This window comes from Notolepis coatsorum (genome assembly GCF_963971535.1).
Source record: "Notolepis coatsorum genome assembly, chromosome: 1".
In the NCBI taxonomy this organism is placed as follows: Eukaryota; Metazoa; Chordata; class Actinopteri; order Aulopiformes; family Paralepididae; genus Notolepis; species Notolepis coatsorum.
Window position 1 is genome coordinate 296,551,866 of NC_140165.1, and position 18,656 is coordinate 296,570,521.

Consider the following 18,656-nt stretch of genomic DNA (forward strand, 5'->3'; position numbering starts at 1 on the left):
CTGTCTGTCTGTCTGTCTGTCTGTCTGTCTGTCTGTCTGTCTGTCTGTCTGTCTGTCTGTCTGTCTGTCTGTCTGTCTGTCTGTCTGTCTGTCTGTCTGTCTGTCTGTCTGTCTGTCTGTCTGTCTGTCTGTCTGTCTGTCTGTCTGTCTGTCTGTCTGTCTGTCTGTCTGTCTGTCTGTCTGTCTGTCTGTCTGTCTGTCTGTCTGTCTGTCTGTCTGTCTGTCTGTCTGTCTGTCTGTCTGTCTGTCTGTCTGTCTGTCTGTCTGTCTGTCTGTCTGTCTGTCTGTCTGTCTGTCTGTCTGTCTGTCTGTCTGTCTGTCTGTCTGTCTGTCTGTCTGTCTGTCTGTCTGTCTGTCTGTCTGTCTGTCTGTCTGTCTGTCTGTCTGTCTGTCTGTCTGTCTGTCTGTCTGTCTGTCTGTCTGTCTGTCTGTCTGTCTGTCTGTCTGTCTGTCTGTCTGTCTGTCTGTCTGTCTGTCTGTCTGTCTGTCTGTCTGTCTGTCTGTCTGTCTGTCTGTCTGTCTGTCTGTCTGTCTGTCTGTCTGTCTGTCTGTCTGTCTGTCTGTCTGTCTGTCTGTCTGTCTGTCTGTCTGTCTGTCTGTCTGTCTGTCTGTCTGTCTGTCTGTCTGTCTGTCTGTCTGTCTGTCTGTCTGTCTCCGTCCGTCCGTCCGTCCGTCCGTCCGTCCGTCCGTGTCTATCTATATTCCATTGATAGCATAAAGTCCGTCTGTCTGTCTGTCTGTCTGTCCGTCCGTCCGTCCGTGTCTATCTATATTCCATTGATAGCATAAACTTTGATATACCGTATTACTGCAGTGGATAACACAAGTGCTGTGAGCTGCATGACGCATAGAGGCCATGTGTTTACCCTCTTTGTCTGCCTCCCCGGGAAATGTGGGCTTGAGCTGTAGGCGTGTCCTAATGGTGCTATACAGTCAGTTCATAGTGCTGACTTGCACTTATGAAGCCATGTCTTCATTCATGTCTGGCATCATCACTGCAGCTGCAGTTATGTAACAGCGTGCTAGAGCTAATTTGCATAATCAATATCGGCTTGTGTCGGAGTTGATCAAAGTGGGATTCAAGCTTGATTGTTCCATACGAGCTGATCATTTACTAATATCTGCTCTCCTGATTTAGTCTATACTGGCCTGATATTGTAAACAAATATTGACTCTAACATTGGTCATAGTAGTAAGTATGATATATAATGATAAGATTATTATAAAAACTGTATAAAAAGGATGCTCTGTACATTAGCCATTATACTTATACTTATACTCTATTAGCAATTCCTCCGAGCATCTGTAACACACCTGGATTTAAAACCGGGTCTCCCACAGAGGAAGCCAAACACCTAGCGGTCAGCCAAAGAGGGAACCCAGCTTCCCAAGGCAGATATAGACTACTGGGCTTAGCAGGGCTACTCTGCTACACATGCTCACATGGAGCCATGCTAAAACCAGCGGAAGGTCACAGATATCGAACAGAACCCTCCTCGCCCGTCTGTTAGTGAATAATGGATGACTGCATCATTTAAACCGTGAACTGTATCCTGAAACCGCACATGCTGACAAGTGTACATGCTGTATTATTCTGGTGAAAATGAGCAGGAAATGTATGGCATGGTCACACGTGAATGTTGGATCAATCAAAATCTTCATTCAGTGTTTTCTCCCTGGCGTGCTGATGAATGACTGCTGTTTTCATCCAGCTACCGTTATGTGTTTGATGGGTGGAAAATTCAGCACCTTGGACAGTGCCAACTGCCTACTGCTGGCTTCATTTCATTGGGAACTATGATGGATGTAAGCACTTGTATCAAATGAAAGCAACTTTCAAACTAAGTTATACAGTACATCGGATGCAAGGTCAAAAAGATGGACCAGCCCTCGTGAAAAGTAAACATCAATGGACACCCGCTGGCAGTGCTGGGCAACAGTCCAATTGGTGCAAAGATACCTGTTTCAACATTCACGCTTCTTCATTTCAACCAGAGCCCTCCTACAGTGGTCAGTGGATATCAGGCCATGTGATATTGTCTGTCCCAGATAGGTTAGTCTCTATAGCAAGTATCCCTCCTGGCTCAGACTGAGGTTCAGGTGAAATACTGCTTGCAATAACCACAGATGAAACCCTGTAGATCAATATTTTACTCAGGATGTTCATGGGCCACTGGGAGTGTGTGTGTGTGTGTGTGTGTGTAGGGGGGAGGGTAGGCATGATGGAGTTGCTGTGTCACCGAGCTAGCAGGCGTGAGAGATCAACATAGGTCAGACGTAACGTCATAACACTGCAGAAAATCTATTTCATGCAATATATTTCATGGTTCCTATTTCTTTAGGGGTGGGAATCATCAGGGACCTTACAATTTAATTAGATTTGAGATTTGATTATTAGAGCTACGATTTGAATCTGATTAGAGCTACGATTTGATTCTGATTATTAGAGTTAAGATTTGATTCTGATTATTAGAGCTACGATTTGATTCTGATTATTATAACTACAATTTGATTCTGATTATAAGAGTTAAGATTTGATTCTGATTATTAGAGCTACGATTTGATTCTGATTATTAGAGCTGTGATTTGATTCTGATTATTAGAGCCATGATTTGATTCTGATTATTAGAGCTAAGATTTGATTGTGATTATTAGAGCAATGATTTGATTCTGATTATTAGAGCTACTATTTGATTCTCATTATTTGAGCTACGATTTGATCCTGAAACAATTAAAAATTGTTTCAATCCCATTGTGAGTAAAATTATTTTCACACCAGTTCACTGCATAATACCTCTAACGTTAAGTATTGTCTTTACACTTCAGGTAATGTTTAATTCATAAACAATGTCAGGAACAATAACACACTCAAAACACAGAAGACTGGACTTAGAAATTGATTCTTAATTTTTTTTATTATTGATTATTTCACCCACCTATTTTTTGTAGGCTTTACTTGCCTGTGAAGGGCTGTATTCATCCATTATATTCGTCACTAACCTACACACCCATGATGGCACCAGTTCTGCTGGCTAAGAAACACCTGTATGGCTACCTCTTTGTCTGTCTTACCTAACTTCATCTCTTGGACAGATAATTCCGGCCATGAAGCTAACATTCAAAGCTGACAATTGACCGACTGATGTGGCAGCAAATACAAAATGAATAGGGAGTGGCTCTGCTTGGAACCAATGGGGTATCTCTGGTTCCAATCAATGGGCCTCTGATATTGGTGGATATACTCCTTTCTTTCCCTATTAGTTGAACAGGCACTGTAGTGTGATGAGTCATGAAACCACACCTGCTGTGACCAGAGCCTATAGTTCAGATGAAACCTGCCTCTATCCACAGCTGCTTTCCTTTAATAGATAGCATCTCTTCCCAGAAACTATGGTTGTGATCCTTTGCTCTGATAATAATCTAATCTAAAGACTGAAATGTCTGTGTTTTAATGAACCCTTTTGCATCTGAGCATTGGTTTGATAGCCCAGAGGTCTTAAAAAGACTATTTCTTGCATTTGGCTAATCTCTGCATCATGGACTGTTTTTGAGGCTGTTTAGTATGATTGGTATGCGGGCCTCTCTTCCAATGACCTCTCAAGATGGTTTCCTCTACCGACACACCAATCTTCTGATGCCTTACCGGTATTACCACCAGTATCCTGACCGATCCTTTCACAGAATCCCATTCGTGTTTCTCTGCAAAGTCATTCTTAGATTGATTATGAAAGCTTTCTTCCCCTGACATTATGTTCTGCTAATAGGATCAGAAGTATCTGACAAAGGCTTTTTAAAGTAGCCCTGGCCCCTCCACTGTCTCAAAGCTCACAGCTGGGAGTCTGTCTGGTCTCCTTGGTGACGGCTGCATGGCCGGGCCCCCTCCCCCTTGGGATCACTGGGAGTGGGAGGGGGATGCTGAGGACAAGGGCATTAATGACCCCCACCCCTTGTTGTATTCTCATTGCTTATTTTAAAATCTGAGGGCTCAAATCACAATGACCTCTGATAGCTTTAGCCAGGTGCATGTGCTGCTAGCTACACACACACACACACACACACACACACACACACACACACACACACACACACACACACACACACACACACACACACACACACACACACACACACACACACACACACACACACACAGGCACCTTTTGTAGTCATGACTAGTTCTGCAACATAAATACAACATCTTGCACATGAACACATTCTAGATGTAGCTAAATGTCTTTATTTATTTGCTAATTTACTGTATCTAAATATGATCGTGAAGATAATCTTAGTCATGCATGTTTTCTTATTCTGAGGGGGGAGGCTAGACTAGAGGATATAGAGAGAAACAAATGCCATTGGTTCGCTATCATAATATGATTTCATAACTTAAGGAGAGGGTGACATTGGTTAGTGGGAAGTGTGGTTGACAGGCTGTGTGGTTGCTTGTTTGGTTAATTGACTAGATTCACTGCTCAACATCCTAAAACATAAACCTATCCCCCTCATTTTACTCCTGCTGCACTCTCCATGGTCCTGAATTGCAAGATTATACAATATTATGTATATATTTTCATTGACCATTATACAGCTGTGTCTCTATTCATCTCCTGTATGAATAATTTTTTAGTACTGCTTGTGATGACTACCTGCTTGTGATTGGAAAGATAATCTATAATTCATATTCATAAGCGTCTATTGCAAGGATTTTACTTAAGAGACAAATTGCCTCATCAATAACTAAAGAGACTTCATGATGAGTGCTGGGTGGATTGTTGTTGTTGATACTGTATGCTGAGACATGCTTGAGTTTCTCTGCGTTCCCCGGCTAGAGGAAATGATAGCACTAGAGCTCTATTATCTGGCATAGTATAGGCACAGCAATTAAGCCTTTTGAGAGACATGTTTATTTATTTAGCATGCTGCTTGGAGACTTGTGCTCTTATCAGTGAGGGCTATGGATTACAGTTCAGCTCTTTAACCTCTTCCTGTTAATGCCTGGTTCTTTAACCAACACTGCCATCCTCTGGTGGAGAGTGGTAACATCCAATGTCAACCATTGGTAATCAAACATTCAACATTGGGGGACTGTATTAAATATGGCTTCCCCAATTAATGATGTCACTCAGTCCTCATAACCTCATAATCTACCCCACAATGCAATGCATTTAACACCTCTTTTGCTGTTGGCTTGGCATTAGTCCCCTCCAAACTCTTAGCCAAGCTCAGGGACCTGGGCTTGAACTATGACCTCTGCCAATGGGTCTTGGACTTCCTGACGGGCAGACCCCAGGTGGTGAGAGCAGGCAACTGCACCTCCTTATCCATCACTCTCAACATAGGGGCCCCCCAGGGCTGTGTTCTGAGTCTCCTCCTCTACTCCCTGTACACACATGACTGTGTGGCACAGCGGAACAACAACACAATCATCAAATTTGCTGACGACACAGTAGTGGTGGGCCTGATCTCTGCAAATGACGAGAGGGCCTACCTGGAGGAGGTTAAGGTTCTAGCGGGATGGTGTCAAGAGAACTGCCTCTCCCTGAACGTTAGCAAAACAAAGGAGAATTTAGAGCGATTATTTTCTGTTTCTCTTTCTTGCTCCTTAGGTCAGTGTCTAGCCAAGGTGCTTTGATAGATCTTACAGTACCTTTTATTTTATGGTGACATGCTTGTCACAGACCGATGAAAATAACTTCATAAAATCTCCTAGGGCTTCTTCAGTATGAATACACTCAAATACACTGTCCACAACTTTATGTTGTGCACATCTTGAATAAATAAATTATCACAGAAATGTTTATAGATTATTTTATGTATGATTTTAGGACCTGCTTTGGGGACTTTGACTTTTCTTGCCATAGCACTCATGTTATGATCACTGAATCCAATTGGCACTGAAACAACTTTTGAACATTTATCTGCTGAATTAGTAAAAATATGATCTATACAAGTTGAGGATAATACACCTGATTTGTTGACGTTTATTCTAGTCAGTAGGTTTACCATTTGGGATAAGTTGCATACCGTGGCTATGTCATTAAGCTTTCTTCTCATAGAGTAGGTATTAGATAGCCAGTCTATGTTTAGGTCACCAACAAAATAAATGTCTCTGTCAGTGTCCGAAACATTTTGAAGATTTTTTCAATGCAGCGTTGGAATTGGGTGGTCTATAGCAGCAGCATACAAGTAATGGCTTGAGATGCGGCAGGTGAACCTGAATTGGGTGGTCTGTAGCAGCAGCATACAAGTAATGGCTTGAGATGTGGCAGGTGAACCTGAATCCAGATGGCTTCCACATCTGGCCAGTTAAGATATTTTCTTATTTTTGTTGGAATTTGTTCTCTTATATAAATAAATGCCTACTCCTCCACCGTGCCTGTTTCTATCAAGTCTAATTATATTGTACCCTTGTATAGTTACCTCAGTATTCTCAATTGTTTCCTCCAAATGAGTTTCAGAAATTGCCACTATGTGTAGATCATTTTCAGACTTGAACACTGGGGACTCGAGACTCGAGATATAGTGACTCGCCTACAACATGGGACTGAACTCTGAACTCTTTAGACACCCAGACGCAGCCAGCTACTGACTAAACTCCTTATAATTAGGGATGTCCGATATTATCATATTGGCATAAAAATGTGATATCGGAAAATATCTGTATTGTTTTTTGTTTTTATTTGCATTTATTTACCCAGGCAAGCAAGTAAGAACAAATTATTATTTTATTTATTGTCAAAGTATGCATAATGTTGTGTTAATTACATGACAAGAGATATGTAATGTTAATTACCTGAAATGATTACGTTTTTTGGGGGGGGGGGGGGGACCCTGCATATATCGGTATTGGTTGATATCGGAGTTGGACAATATCGGTATATCTGTATTGGTAAAAAAGCCAATATCGAACATCGCTACTTATAATATATAATAATGCAGGACTTTGGAGAAGTCTTTATTTGGCATGCAGTGACACACATGTGATGGGCGGCACACACAGGAACACACACACATGCAATTGTTTGGTCGCCGATGCGAATGAGTCTCTGCACTTGCCCCATCCCGTCGTCCTTCCCCCAAGGGCAGCCGGGAGCATATAGGGGCGTCGGCGAGTGACCAATCCAAGTGCTCCTGCCCGTCTTCGTCAGGGTTAGCGATCTGTTGTGCATGTTTTTCCATTGGGTTTCTCTTATCGGGGGGGGGAAACCCTTGCGAGCACGGGGAGAACATGCAAACTCCACACAGAAAGGCCTGGGAGATGCCTCACCTGGGTACCTGGCAACGCAGAAACCTGGTCCCCAAGCGGGAATCAAACCCTGGACCTTCTAGCTGTGAGGCAACAGTGTTAACCACTACACCACGTGCCGCCACTTAGACACCCGGACGCAGCCAGCTACTGACAGATTAAAGCCACTAGGAAACCCAGTGGACCCAATGCACTAATGCCAGCTCCTTTTGAGTAACTGGTGTGTGAGGTGACTGAGGCACTTGAAATTCCCAAAAGTAATTCCTTCCCTTTAACACTTTTTTTTCCAGATCTGTCTTGGGATGTTTCTAATGATCCAAGACTAAACACCTGACTTGGTTAGCAAAATTAGGTTGATATGAACAGAAAGGGAATCCGCCATTTGCATATTTCATACTATAAACTAGGAGATTAGATGATAAATGGCCAACAAACGACAACACTTTTGAATCTTGTGCAACTTTGGCTTAAAAAGAAACCCTCAACTCTCCTTGCCAGTACATTGGTCAAGACAGCCTGGATATTCCCTGGTTAGTGGATATTATGTGTAATTTTTAAAGGCAGTTTGCTGATGATGGACCTCTCTCTGTTTGTTCCAGGTGGCATGCCTGCAGGACTTCTTTGGAGAGGACGATATATTCATTGCATGTGGACCTGAGAAGTTCCGCTACCAGGATGACTTCCTCTTGGATGAAACTGGTAAGTATCCCTATACTGGGATCTACTGAGAATGTACTAAGACCTACTCATGACTCTTAACTACACTTGACTGTATCTGAGAAACCCTGTGTATGACATTGTCATTATTTAATAAAATATCACCTCAGCAGTGGCTGAGTGGTTAGAGACGTGTGTGTGTGTGTGTGTGTGTGTGTGTGTGTGTGTGTGTGTGTGTGTGTGTGTGTGTGTGTGTGTGTGTGTGTGTGTGTGTGTGTGTGTGTGTGTGTGTGTGTGTGTGTGTGTGTGTGTGTGTGTGTGTGTGTGTGTGTGTGTGTGTGTGTGTGTGTGTGTGTGTGTGTGTGTGTGTGTGTGTGTGTGTGTGTGTGTGTGTGTGTGTGTGTGTGTGTGTGTGTGTGTGTGTGTGCGCGCGTGTGTGTGTGTAATTCTATCTCTTGATAGGCTCCTCGGTTCCAATCATGTGTACTCTGAGGTTACAGTTTGTGGTACAGTAGGTAGACTCAGCCACAATGTCATAGTCTTTGATAACTTGATATAGCAGCATTTAGAGTAATGTAAAGTGGAATTATTTGTGCTACTATTTAAAATCGCGGATGGAAACAGTTAGCAGTGTGACAGCAGTGTCTATAATGGAAAGAGTAGATGGTTAAACAACATTTAGCCTAACCTACATTCCTCCACAGAGTTGCTAGCTAGAGCAAAGTACTAAATGTTAGTGTAGACCTTTACTGCAATATGATTTTGATTAGAAAGTTGGTCGCGATTTTGATATGATACAATGCTAGTTTCAGTAACATATGATTTATATCATAGATATATTGTGAAACAGCCAACATAATCATCTTACAGCATTTTTTAAAAATCATAAATACATATAACCAAAAATTAGGGCTGAGAGTGAAATGTTATTATTAAGCTCAGTTTAACACCATTATTTGAATCTAATCAAATCTAATCTTAACCGGCAGCTTGCTTGAAGATATATTAACGATCTGAATCAATGCAGTACTACACGTACATTACATAGATTCCATTGGTTTGTTGCTTTTTGAATCGATGTATTGATCCAAGTGGATGTATCGTTACACCACCAGTGTAGCAGGCTGAGGAGGGTAGGATGAAGGTCAGTATGTTGTAGGGGTGAACCTCAGATTGTGTTTTTTCTCTCCCTCTCTCCAGAGTGCAGGGTGGTCAAGTCCACCTCCTATGGCCGCATCTCCTCCTTGCAGGGCCGCTGCTCCCCGAGAGGAGGCCTCTCCATCAGGAGCAAGTCCCCCTCATCCATTGGCTCAGGTAAGGCCCAGTGCGCGTGTGCGTGTGCGTGTGTGTGCGTGTGTGAACTGTGCATAGATATATATTAAGACTAGATGGCGCAAGGCGGAGTCTCCCACGTAGTTCACCGGCGGCCATCTTGCTACAGTTAACTACTGCTTTAACACATTGGGTGCCACGCCTTTTTCTGGACCCATCTATTCACTGCCACGCTTTAAAAGATAGGAGTCCGTCACCTTGTTTGTAGAGCTATAACTTTGTTCTATATTATAGCTATGGATACAATACTATGGTCATTTGACAGTGACTTTCTTCCGGTCAAGATGCAAAAAAGAGATAATTTTCAGGGTAATTCCTGAAATGCTGAGGAATAGCCTTATGCTATAGCCTTAAGCCTTATACTATAACCGTTGCCGTTTCTTGCCTGGACACGCTATTATTCTCAAATCAAATCTATATTATAGGTATTATGTTTCATCATGAATGCATGAAAGGGGGGGGGGGGGGGGGGGTCGTTTTTTGATGCTTTGATCGCCACCAGCGGCATACGTTGTGGACTAACGTTACACACACACATTCGGATCATGGTGAAGACATGCGTGGATCAACGCAAGATTGATATCATATAGCCCTTACCTTGACTAGGATGTACCCCAAAAAGAATATTCCAATGATCTGATCGCGATTCCAAGTATTGATGTCCATGGTGTCACCAACATAATCCACCACACATCATGCATCGGGAGCATTTGATTCTTCTCAATCCGACCACTATAACCGCAACCCTTGCAGGAAAAAAAAGACCGACCCGGAGACAGTAGATCGACGCACAGGCCAAGATCAAAGGGTGCTCGATACCGCCGTCTAGCTGGATGCGGCCGGTATTGCACTTTGGCAACCTCAGACTCATTCCCTATTATGAGGGCCGACGTTCCACTCTACTGGTTAAAGTTGCTTACTCGTGAGTAGTACGTTCGTTGATAAAGAAAAATACTGTCCACAGCGCTCCAGTGTAAAACAAAGATATACAAATGGTTTATTTCTCTTCCACAGCGAAGTCTTACTTTACAGAAGTGGTCCTAAAGCTATTTTCCTAAATGTTCTAGAATGTTTGGTTATGACATCATACGGTGACATCACCAAGGTTCTAGAATGTTTGATTATGACATCATACTGTGACATCACAAATGTTCTAGAATGTTCTATTATGACAAATAAGACGGTTCTATGACTTTATCTAAATCCAATCAATATTCCTAATGCCGTTTCAATGTAAGGTTATACAAATAAACATTCATATAATACAATAACCTACATATATAGCTTTGGCTCCTACCCCGGCCCCTAATTGTACTTCTAATCTAGAGACAATTACTAACAACTAAAAAACAAGGAGCTAAACCAAACACTATTTTAACTGTCTCTTTTAAGTGTCTCTGCTGCTGGATAACCAATACCTGGTGCCAGAGGTCCCTAGTACATGGCACACCGTAGGAGGACGGTCTTTACCACCGCCTCATGCAGCTTCTTGGAGAAGACGGATCTTAGTGATAGGCAGTGTTGTGCTAGTTACTGAAAAATAGTAACTCAGTTACTTTACTAGTTACTTCATTTCAAAGTAACTTCGTTACTGTACTAGTTACTTACACCCAAAAGTAATGAGTTACTGTGAAAAGTAACTATTTAGTTATTTAAAAAAAAAAAAAAAAAAAAAAAAAAAAAGATTGCTCCCGAGTCCCATGCCCTATAGTACTCAAAATCGGTTGATCAACTTGACAGTTTCCATTCACATCACCGAACTCTGCTAAGCAATGTGGTCTAGATACAAACACAAATCTGACACAAACAAATGTTGTCCCGAGTCATATAATAAGAAGTGCGCCGGTTGAAGGAACAGCCTTGATGTCGCCGGAGCGTTTCATTATAACCATTATAATTCAAGGGTACTACGACTATGCTTGCACCTCATGGTACCAAAGCACCTCAAAGGCGCTTAAAACAAAATTACAAACATCACAAAACAAACTGGTCAGACTACTACTTGACCTGAACCCCAGAACCCACCTCACCCCTGCCCACTTTGACAACCTAGGATGGCTTAGAGTAGACGACAGAGTACAGCAACTTGCAATGGGCCTGGTCTACAAGATACACTATACGACCGGGGTACCCATGTACATGTCAAAATACTTCCCAAAGGTCAGTGAATACCACAACCACTACACCAGAGGAAGCTCAACAAATCATGTAAAACCCAGATTCGGCTCAAACAAGGGACTAAACACGTTTCGCAATTATGCCACATCAATGTGGAACGCCCTTGTACCCAAAGCTAGGGGTAACAGTACTGTATATTTGAATACCGTTTATGTCACAAATGTATCAGTACTAAATACCTATATGTCCCTATGCCATAAATGTCATGTATGTTGTGTATGTCATAAATGTCTATATGAATTGAAAATGGGGGACCCTGATGGAAACAAGACAAACGTCTTTCTCAGGTCTGCATCCCCTTAACAATTGTATGTATTGAGCCGTACTGTAGTGTACCCATTCTGCAATCTGTTAAATAAAGTTTTCATTCATTCATTCATTCACCATCTTGCAAGTTGCAACGTTGTTTAAGATATCAATCAAAGCAGGGCGGCTAGGTGGTGTAGTGGTCTAAGGCACTCGCCACCAGTGTGGAGACGCTAGGATTCGCGTGTTCGAATCCAGCTCTCCACATTGTTTTTCAGTTTGGCTGGTCGTCCGCAGTAATACACATTGGCCGTATTACGGGGTGGGAAAAACTGAAGGGTGGGGATCGAACGTTGTGAACAAGCGACTCCTACAAGTCGGTTGGTGCGCCTGCGCAGTAGAATCAGGAAGTGTCGGGGGCAGCGTGAGCCTCCCACGCGTTACTCCTCGACACTGAGAGGTCGAGCTGCGCAGGTGAAAAGATGCGACTGCTGTTACCTCAAGTACCGGAGGGGACTTGTGCTATGTATGACTTAGTCCTCACTGCAGCCGGCTTGTGGGAGGCAAGAAACAGCGTTCGTGACAGGGGAGGGTTGAATTGGATGATACGAAATTGGGATGGGAGAAAAATATAGAAAATGGGAGAAAAAGTGGATCAAAAAAAAAAAAGATATCAATCAAAGCATTGCAACGTTAGAATAGTTAGGATATCAATTGTGCATGAAAGGACTATATTTATATTGTTTGATTAGTATTATGAGATTCCCTGGCAGATTTCGTACAGTCAAAATCCGTTGATCAACTTGAGTTTCAGTGAACACATTGCACTCACCAAAGGCTGCGGTGGTTGAGATGTAGTAACGTTACGTTAGTCCAGTTGACTCCAGCAGCGCCTCAAACATGTTCTTTATCTCGTTTCCATGTTGTATATTAATTATCTCTCCAAGTAGTTGCTAAATGGTTTGTTAGTTTGTTACTGCGTTCTTTTTATGTGGATTCATAGCGAGCGTTTGTTTTGTTTACAATAGAGAGGGTCTATTTCTTTCCGTAGCCGCATTTCTTGCGCACTTCTGATTGGCCAGTGGCCAGACTCGCCTCGTATCATTCTACGCGGGTGGGGATGAGGATAATAATAATAATAATAATCACTACCGCTCGCTATCAATCTACGGCGTATATAACGCAAATAACGCAGTGACGAACCATTCAGTAACGTAAGTAGCGTTACTGAATTTCAAAAGTAATGCGTTAGAGTACTAGTTGCGGCAAAAAGTAACTTCGTTTCTGTAACGCGTTACTTTGTAACGCGTTAGTCCCAACACTGGTGATAGGTCTATCTAAAGTGGTCGTCTTCGTCTTGACACGGACCTGGCGCACGAGCCCGTGCTGGTCAGGAACTGCTGAACTGTGTCGAACTGCTCTTCAGTTGCAGTAGCGCTGACCACGGCGTTCTTTACCTCTGGGTCCTCCGTGGTTAGGTCCCCACAGTGTTCTGGGTTCTGAGGCCATACCTCTTCGGGCTTGGTGAGGAATTCCGGCCCCTGTATCCAAGTCTCATTACGCAGGAATGATTCCACATTGAGTCCTCTCAACGCGTGGTCAGCAGGATTTGTTGCAGTATCTACATACCGCCACTGTCCTACTTCTGACAGCTTCAAGATGGTCTCCACTCGATTCGCTACGAAGGTGCGAAACCTACTGGTTCTGTTTGCGCACAGTGTATTTGAGCACAGTGGTGCTGTCGAATCTAGTGACGACTCCCAGGAGAGTACTCGTTAGCTCTGGCCCCTGTAGCAGCTGGTTGTCCAAGGTGGTGCCTTGGAATGATGCCCCACAGTTGAACACCACGCGGATCTTCTTCTTCTTGGCATGGTACACGCCATGGTGTGGCAAGTACCAAACTTTTCCATAGCTGCGGCTGAGCTCCTCACTGGCAACCTTGACTGCGTAGCCCTTTGCGATCCAGTCGTAGACGAACACTGAGTAATCAGCGTGGAACTGGGGATTCTTCATGAACCTCTTCTTTAAGTTGAGAGTTCGCTGTTCAGCTACTCTTCTGTTGTTCGGCATCTTGACGACTGCGTTCCTCACTGGTAGGCCGATGCTGTAGTGTCCCTCTCTGTACGTTTCACGGACTGCGAGACCAGTTCCAGAAACTGGATGTCGTCCCTCGACTTCTCAAGCCGGTCGTCTTGACACTCTGGGAAGTCGTTCTTGAACTGTTGACTCCAAAGTTCATCTAGCGTGGCCACGGATGTGCGGTTGGACGTGACTTGTATGAGTCCACTGGTCGTTTCATGGCCATCTTCTCCTCTGAGGGGGCCATTGACGAACCAGCCCAATCGCGTTTTCACCGCGTACGGCCCTTCTTTCACGCTGGATACCACCTGCCATGGTTCCATTGCCTTGGGTATGTCAGTCCCGATGAGAAGGCCTATCTCCACCTGGATCTTCGGTATTTGCACTTCACTGAGATAGGGCCACTTATCGACTTCCTCTTGCAGTGGGATGTTCTGTTTACGAGCAGATATTGACTTCTGAGAGAAGGTGTTGGGTAGCTCTAGGAAGTTGTCACTATCCAAGCTACAGACTTCTAACCCAGACACCATCTGGCTGCTCACGACCTGCTCGCCTCCCATGGTCCTTAGCCGGTGATGTTAAGCGCTGCCATTAACTTCTCTGTGCAGAAAGTGACGTTGCTGCCTGGGTCGAGGAACGCGTAGGTAGCCACCATCTTGTTGCCTTTCTTGGCTTTGATGTGGACCGGAACGATAGCCAAGATGCTTTCAATGTTGGCGGCCCCAGTAGCTCTGCAGGTCCTCGTTTCTGCATTGATGCATCCACTGACCTTAGAACTGGCTTCGCCTTCTTCTTCCCCGTCCCTGTGCTTATTTTCTTTGGGCGCATCATCGATGTCTCCTTCTTGTGCCTTGCTTCATCATAGGCAGCTTTGTTATTAATATGTAGAACTGTAGGGTGGGTAAGCTGGCAGACTTGGCAGCTCATCTTTTCTTGGCAGGCCTTGCTCATGTGACCCCGTTTCAGACAGCTGAAACATAGGCCTTTACTCTTGAGAAAATCTATCTTCTCCTTGTGAAGAGACTTCAGCGCTCCAGTAGTTCGTGTTGATTCCTTTTTCCTCTTGGAACAGAGTTTTCTTACTAATATGAGGGCCGACGTTCCACTCTAGTGGTTAAAGTTGCTTACTCGTGAGTAGTACGTTCGTTGATAAAGAAAAATAAAGATTTTAAGTGGGTGGGAGGGGGGATGTGAAAGTGCATTTGATTTACTCTGGGAACTCTAGGCTGCTGAGCTGGATTTAATATTTCAATGGGTGGTGGAGGGCTTTGGGGGGTGGGCAGGAGTGATGGTGGTGGGATCAGATTTCCATTTGGCTGTCCCCGTACACGCTCTCATCACTGTAGGCAATGTAGAGGAAAAAGTCCTCTTCGTGTTGCTCCTGATACAACAGTCCCATGGTGGCTGAGGTGGGTGGAAGGACGTTGTTTACAAAGAAGAAGAGCGCCTCCTCCGCTCTTAAGTGGATTCTTTTCCGAATGAGGTAGTAAAACTGGCCCACTGTCAGGTCAGAGGGGAAAAGATATTTCTTCTTGTCCAGATCTCCTATTCTGGCTTTGGGGGCTTTCTCCACAATTACAGGGACCATATCCGGATACTTCTTCCTTATTTTCTCGCCTTCAGACCGTCTTTTCTCAAAGGGGTGCTTCTCTTTGTACTGGAACTTCATCGTTAGAAAAATGACAGAGACAGCTAGTCGGTCACTCTGAGAGAGGTATTATACGACCGGGATTCCTCAAGGAGCAATTGGATTCAGTGACACAGCAGGACAAAAACAACTGTTCCTGGCTGCATAATATGTTGTTTAGTACTGTTCAGTCCTGTTTCAAGATGCACACTGCCGCTCTGAGAGAATTTTTGCCTATATAGATACACAAATGTTCTAGAATGTTTGGGTATGACATCATACGGTGACATCACCAAGGTTCTAGAATGTTTGATTATGACATCATACTGTGACATCACAAATGTTCTAGAACTTTCTATTATGACAAATAAGACGGTTCAATTACTTTATCTAAATCCAATCAATATTCCTAATGCCGTTTCAATGTAAGGTTATACAAATAAACATATAAACATTCATATAATACAATAACCTAAATATATAGCTTTGGCTCCTACACCAGGCTCCCTGGATGGATAATGAATAAAAATATTGAAAAAAAAGGAAAAACGTCCCAGAAACGTGTTTGGTACTCAATGGTTGGGGCCCAGAAACGTGTTGACACGTGATTGGCACCCAAAGTGTTAAGGTGAGTGATCTTGACAGATTTACAAACGGTTTGGTTTATTACAAACGTTATTACCGTGGCTATGTTTCTAGCTTGGAAGAATTGGAAGAATTAAATGTTTTTTATTTTCATATGAAAGTCCATTATAAGTATGCAGTATGATAACTACATATCTGACGTTTTTAACAAACCAAACGGTTGAAAATGTAGCAAGCTATGGTTATTTCAATAGTACATGCACTATAGACATTCATGTTGAGTGTAGCAAGATGGCCACCATGTGGCAACGTTGGTCTCCGTTGGCCAGCAGCACGGGTGAGTCATCTAGTCTTTATATATATATATGTGTGGGTGTGTGTGTGTAAGGAGACGGAAATTCAATTGACTTATATGAACTGCCCTCTTTTCTTGATCCTCTAATCACAACTTTCCTCTGCTGAGGGTGGGCGGGATTTGAAATAGGCCAATTGAATTTCAGTCTCCTTTACACACTGAGAAATTATAAATGGATTTGAAAACCAAACACGTCATGGTTGCCATAACAACCTGGGTTAGGACAACACTACTGCTGGTATAATCAACAGGATCGACGTCAGAGAGCTGCAGATATGTGGCAGGTATGATTCATTGCATAATGTAGGGGATGGTGTTGACTGTGTTCAGTCTGTTATGAGTAAGTACTTAGTGGAGCTTAGGCCACGTTCACACTGTAGGTAAATTTGGCCCAAATCAGATTATTTGCTCATACAGTATGTGACTCAAATCACATCAAATCTGATCTTTTCAATTCTGATTTGGGCCACTTTCATATGTGGTCCTAAATTAGATACAGGTCTGATTAGTTTTAATTAGGGGTGTGACCAGTTCACACTGGAATCTGATATTGGCCACATTTAAAAAATAATGTGCCAAACACTAAACACTAAAGCTTGCAGTGTGAACGTAGCCTGGTGCTGCGTGGGTGAGAAACATGTCATTCCTGGATTTTGAGGCAGCACCAGCTGGAGAGCTGTGTGTTCTAGAATCTAGATGTACAGTACTGTGTGTGTGTAGTAAGTGATGTAGCTATTGTACCGGTAGGTCTAGTAATGGGTTCATATCAGGTTTGTGTGCAGGTGTTTATTTTTTACTGTGTGGAGTTCATTCACCTAAATCTTTTCAAACGTACTCTTTCATCATAACAGCTTCTCCCCCCTAGAAGTTATATAGATAGTTCACAGATGATGATCTCATGATTGAAATGTCTGTATCTTTTTAATCACACTTTGAGCATGGTTAAATAACATAAATAAATACATTTATTTAGTAAAAATCTGTAAAGGAGAGTGTTTTTCCTAACATTTTGCAGTGTGTGGGTTCCCTGTCACTCTCCCTGGTCCTGCCCTGTTATTAGAACCTACTCACCTGCCATCGATGGATATTGCCGCATGCGAGTTTCCTCTGGCTACTCCCGTTTCCTCCCACACCAAGAGACACGCATGTTGGAAAGGAACTGCGGATGGAAATGAGCACATTAGCAAACTCTGGCTCATTTACATTGATGTGGAAACTTAAATAAATAAACTTAATGTATCAAGGATGAGCCGAGGCGTAACGGCATCTCCTGGCCCCTAGAAGTCATGAAATGATGATCTTCTTGTCTCTCTCTGGAGAAGACGATAGCTAATTTCCCAAAATGTTGGCGTGTTCCTTTGAGGACCGGGGACAGAGATTGTCTCTGTCTCACTCTTCTGTCACGCTTCTGCTTTCCTAGTGAACCTCACAATTGATTTAGCTTTGAATCACACTGTGTGACCCAGTATCGAGGCTTTAGTGCAGACATGGGTCAGTAGATACTGTAGTTGATATTCGAACACTCTGTTGCCTTTTGATTCCATGATAACATCATGATCACGTCATCAGTCATAATGTGGAGTCATAAAGGAGTCAACTATTACCTACCGGTACTTAAAAATTCAAACGAATAAAAGCAAGATCATTTTGTTTATCTTTTGCACAGGAAAGAGTATTGCAGAGAACCCTTCAATCAGTGATGTCAGTGGGATGTAAAAATCTGGGCCTGCTTCATAGACAATGAATAAGGCTCTGACGTTTATAGGGCTATAAGATGTTTGTGTGAACTCTTACACCAAGATGAGGTTCATATTCTTGCATTGCTAGACGGTCTGGAAAAGGTCAGAGCCCTATTCATTGTAATTTATGAAGCAGGCCCAGATTTTTACCTCCCAATGACATCACCGATTTAAAGTGTTCTTTTCAATACTTTTTTCCTGTGCAAATGATAAACAAAATGATCTTGCTTTGTCATCTGTTTGAATTTTTAAGTATTCCCATAATAGTTGATTGGAAATCTTTCATGACCCCTCATTCCTGATGACTGATGACATGCTTTCTCTGATTTCCAGCTTTAGGGGAGAGAGTGGTGAATGTTCACTAATACTGACTGAACTGTCCTGAGGCACAGGAAGAACATTATGTAAATTCTTAAAATGGGTGGCATTCCCCTTTTAACATTTTGACTGCCACGCATATTGCTTATCCTTACCCTTAGAATGCCAGCCTTCTAGTCGTGTCCGTGGTTGTTGCACTATGTTTGCGAAGCTGTGTATGTGTTCTGTATTATAGCTGTAGAGACACGGTGTGGCTCATTTGGACAAACATTACTTGTAGTCCAGCATGGGAGT

At 43.0% G+C, this 18,656-nt stretch overlaps 2 protein-coding genes across 3 annotated transcripts in view; one reads left to right on the top strand and one right to left on the bottom strand.

Annotated features, from left to right (window-relative positions):
- LOC311230129 (serine/threonine-protein kinase DCLK1-like) overlaps positions 1 to 18,656 on the top strand; it is a gene marked incomplete at both ends in the record, with an annotated part of 49,692 nt that overhangs the window by 12,727 nt on the left and 18,309 nt on the right. For both annotated transcript variants that reach the window (XM_084316299.1, XM_084316300.1), the window contains 2 exons: positions 7,846 to 7,945; positions 9,104 to 9,217. In XM_084316299.1, coding sequence (XP_084172425.1) covers positions 7,846 to 7,945; positions 9,104 to 9,217 — 214 coding nt within the window. The remainder of the gene's footprint in view (positions 1 to 7,845; positions 7,946 to 9,103; positions 9,218 to 18,656) is intronic.
- Positions 14,955 to 15,407, bottom strand: LOC311230143 (gamma-aminobutyric acid receptor-associated protein-like; the record flags this gene model as incomplete). The annotated part of the gene is made up of 1 exon (XM_084316320.1): positions 14,955 to 15,407. The coding sequence occupies one exon, from the start codon at positions 15,405 to 15,407 to the stop codon at positions 15,039 to 15,041; it is 369 nt and encodes a 122-aa protein (XP_084172446.1). The 3' UTR covers positions 14,955 to 15,038.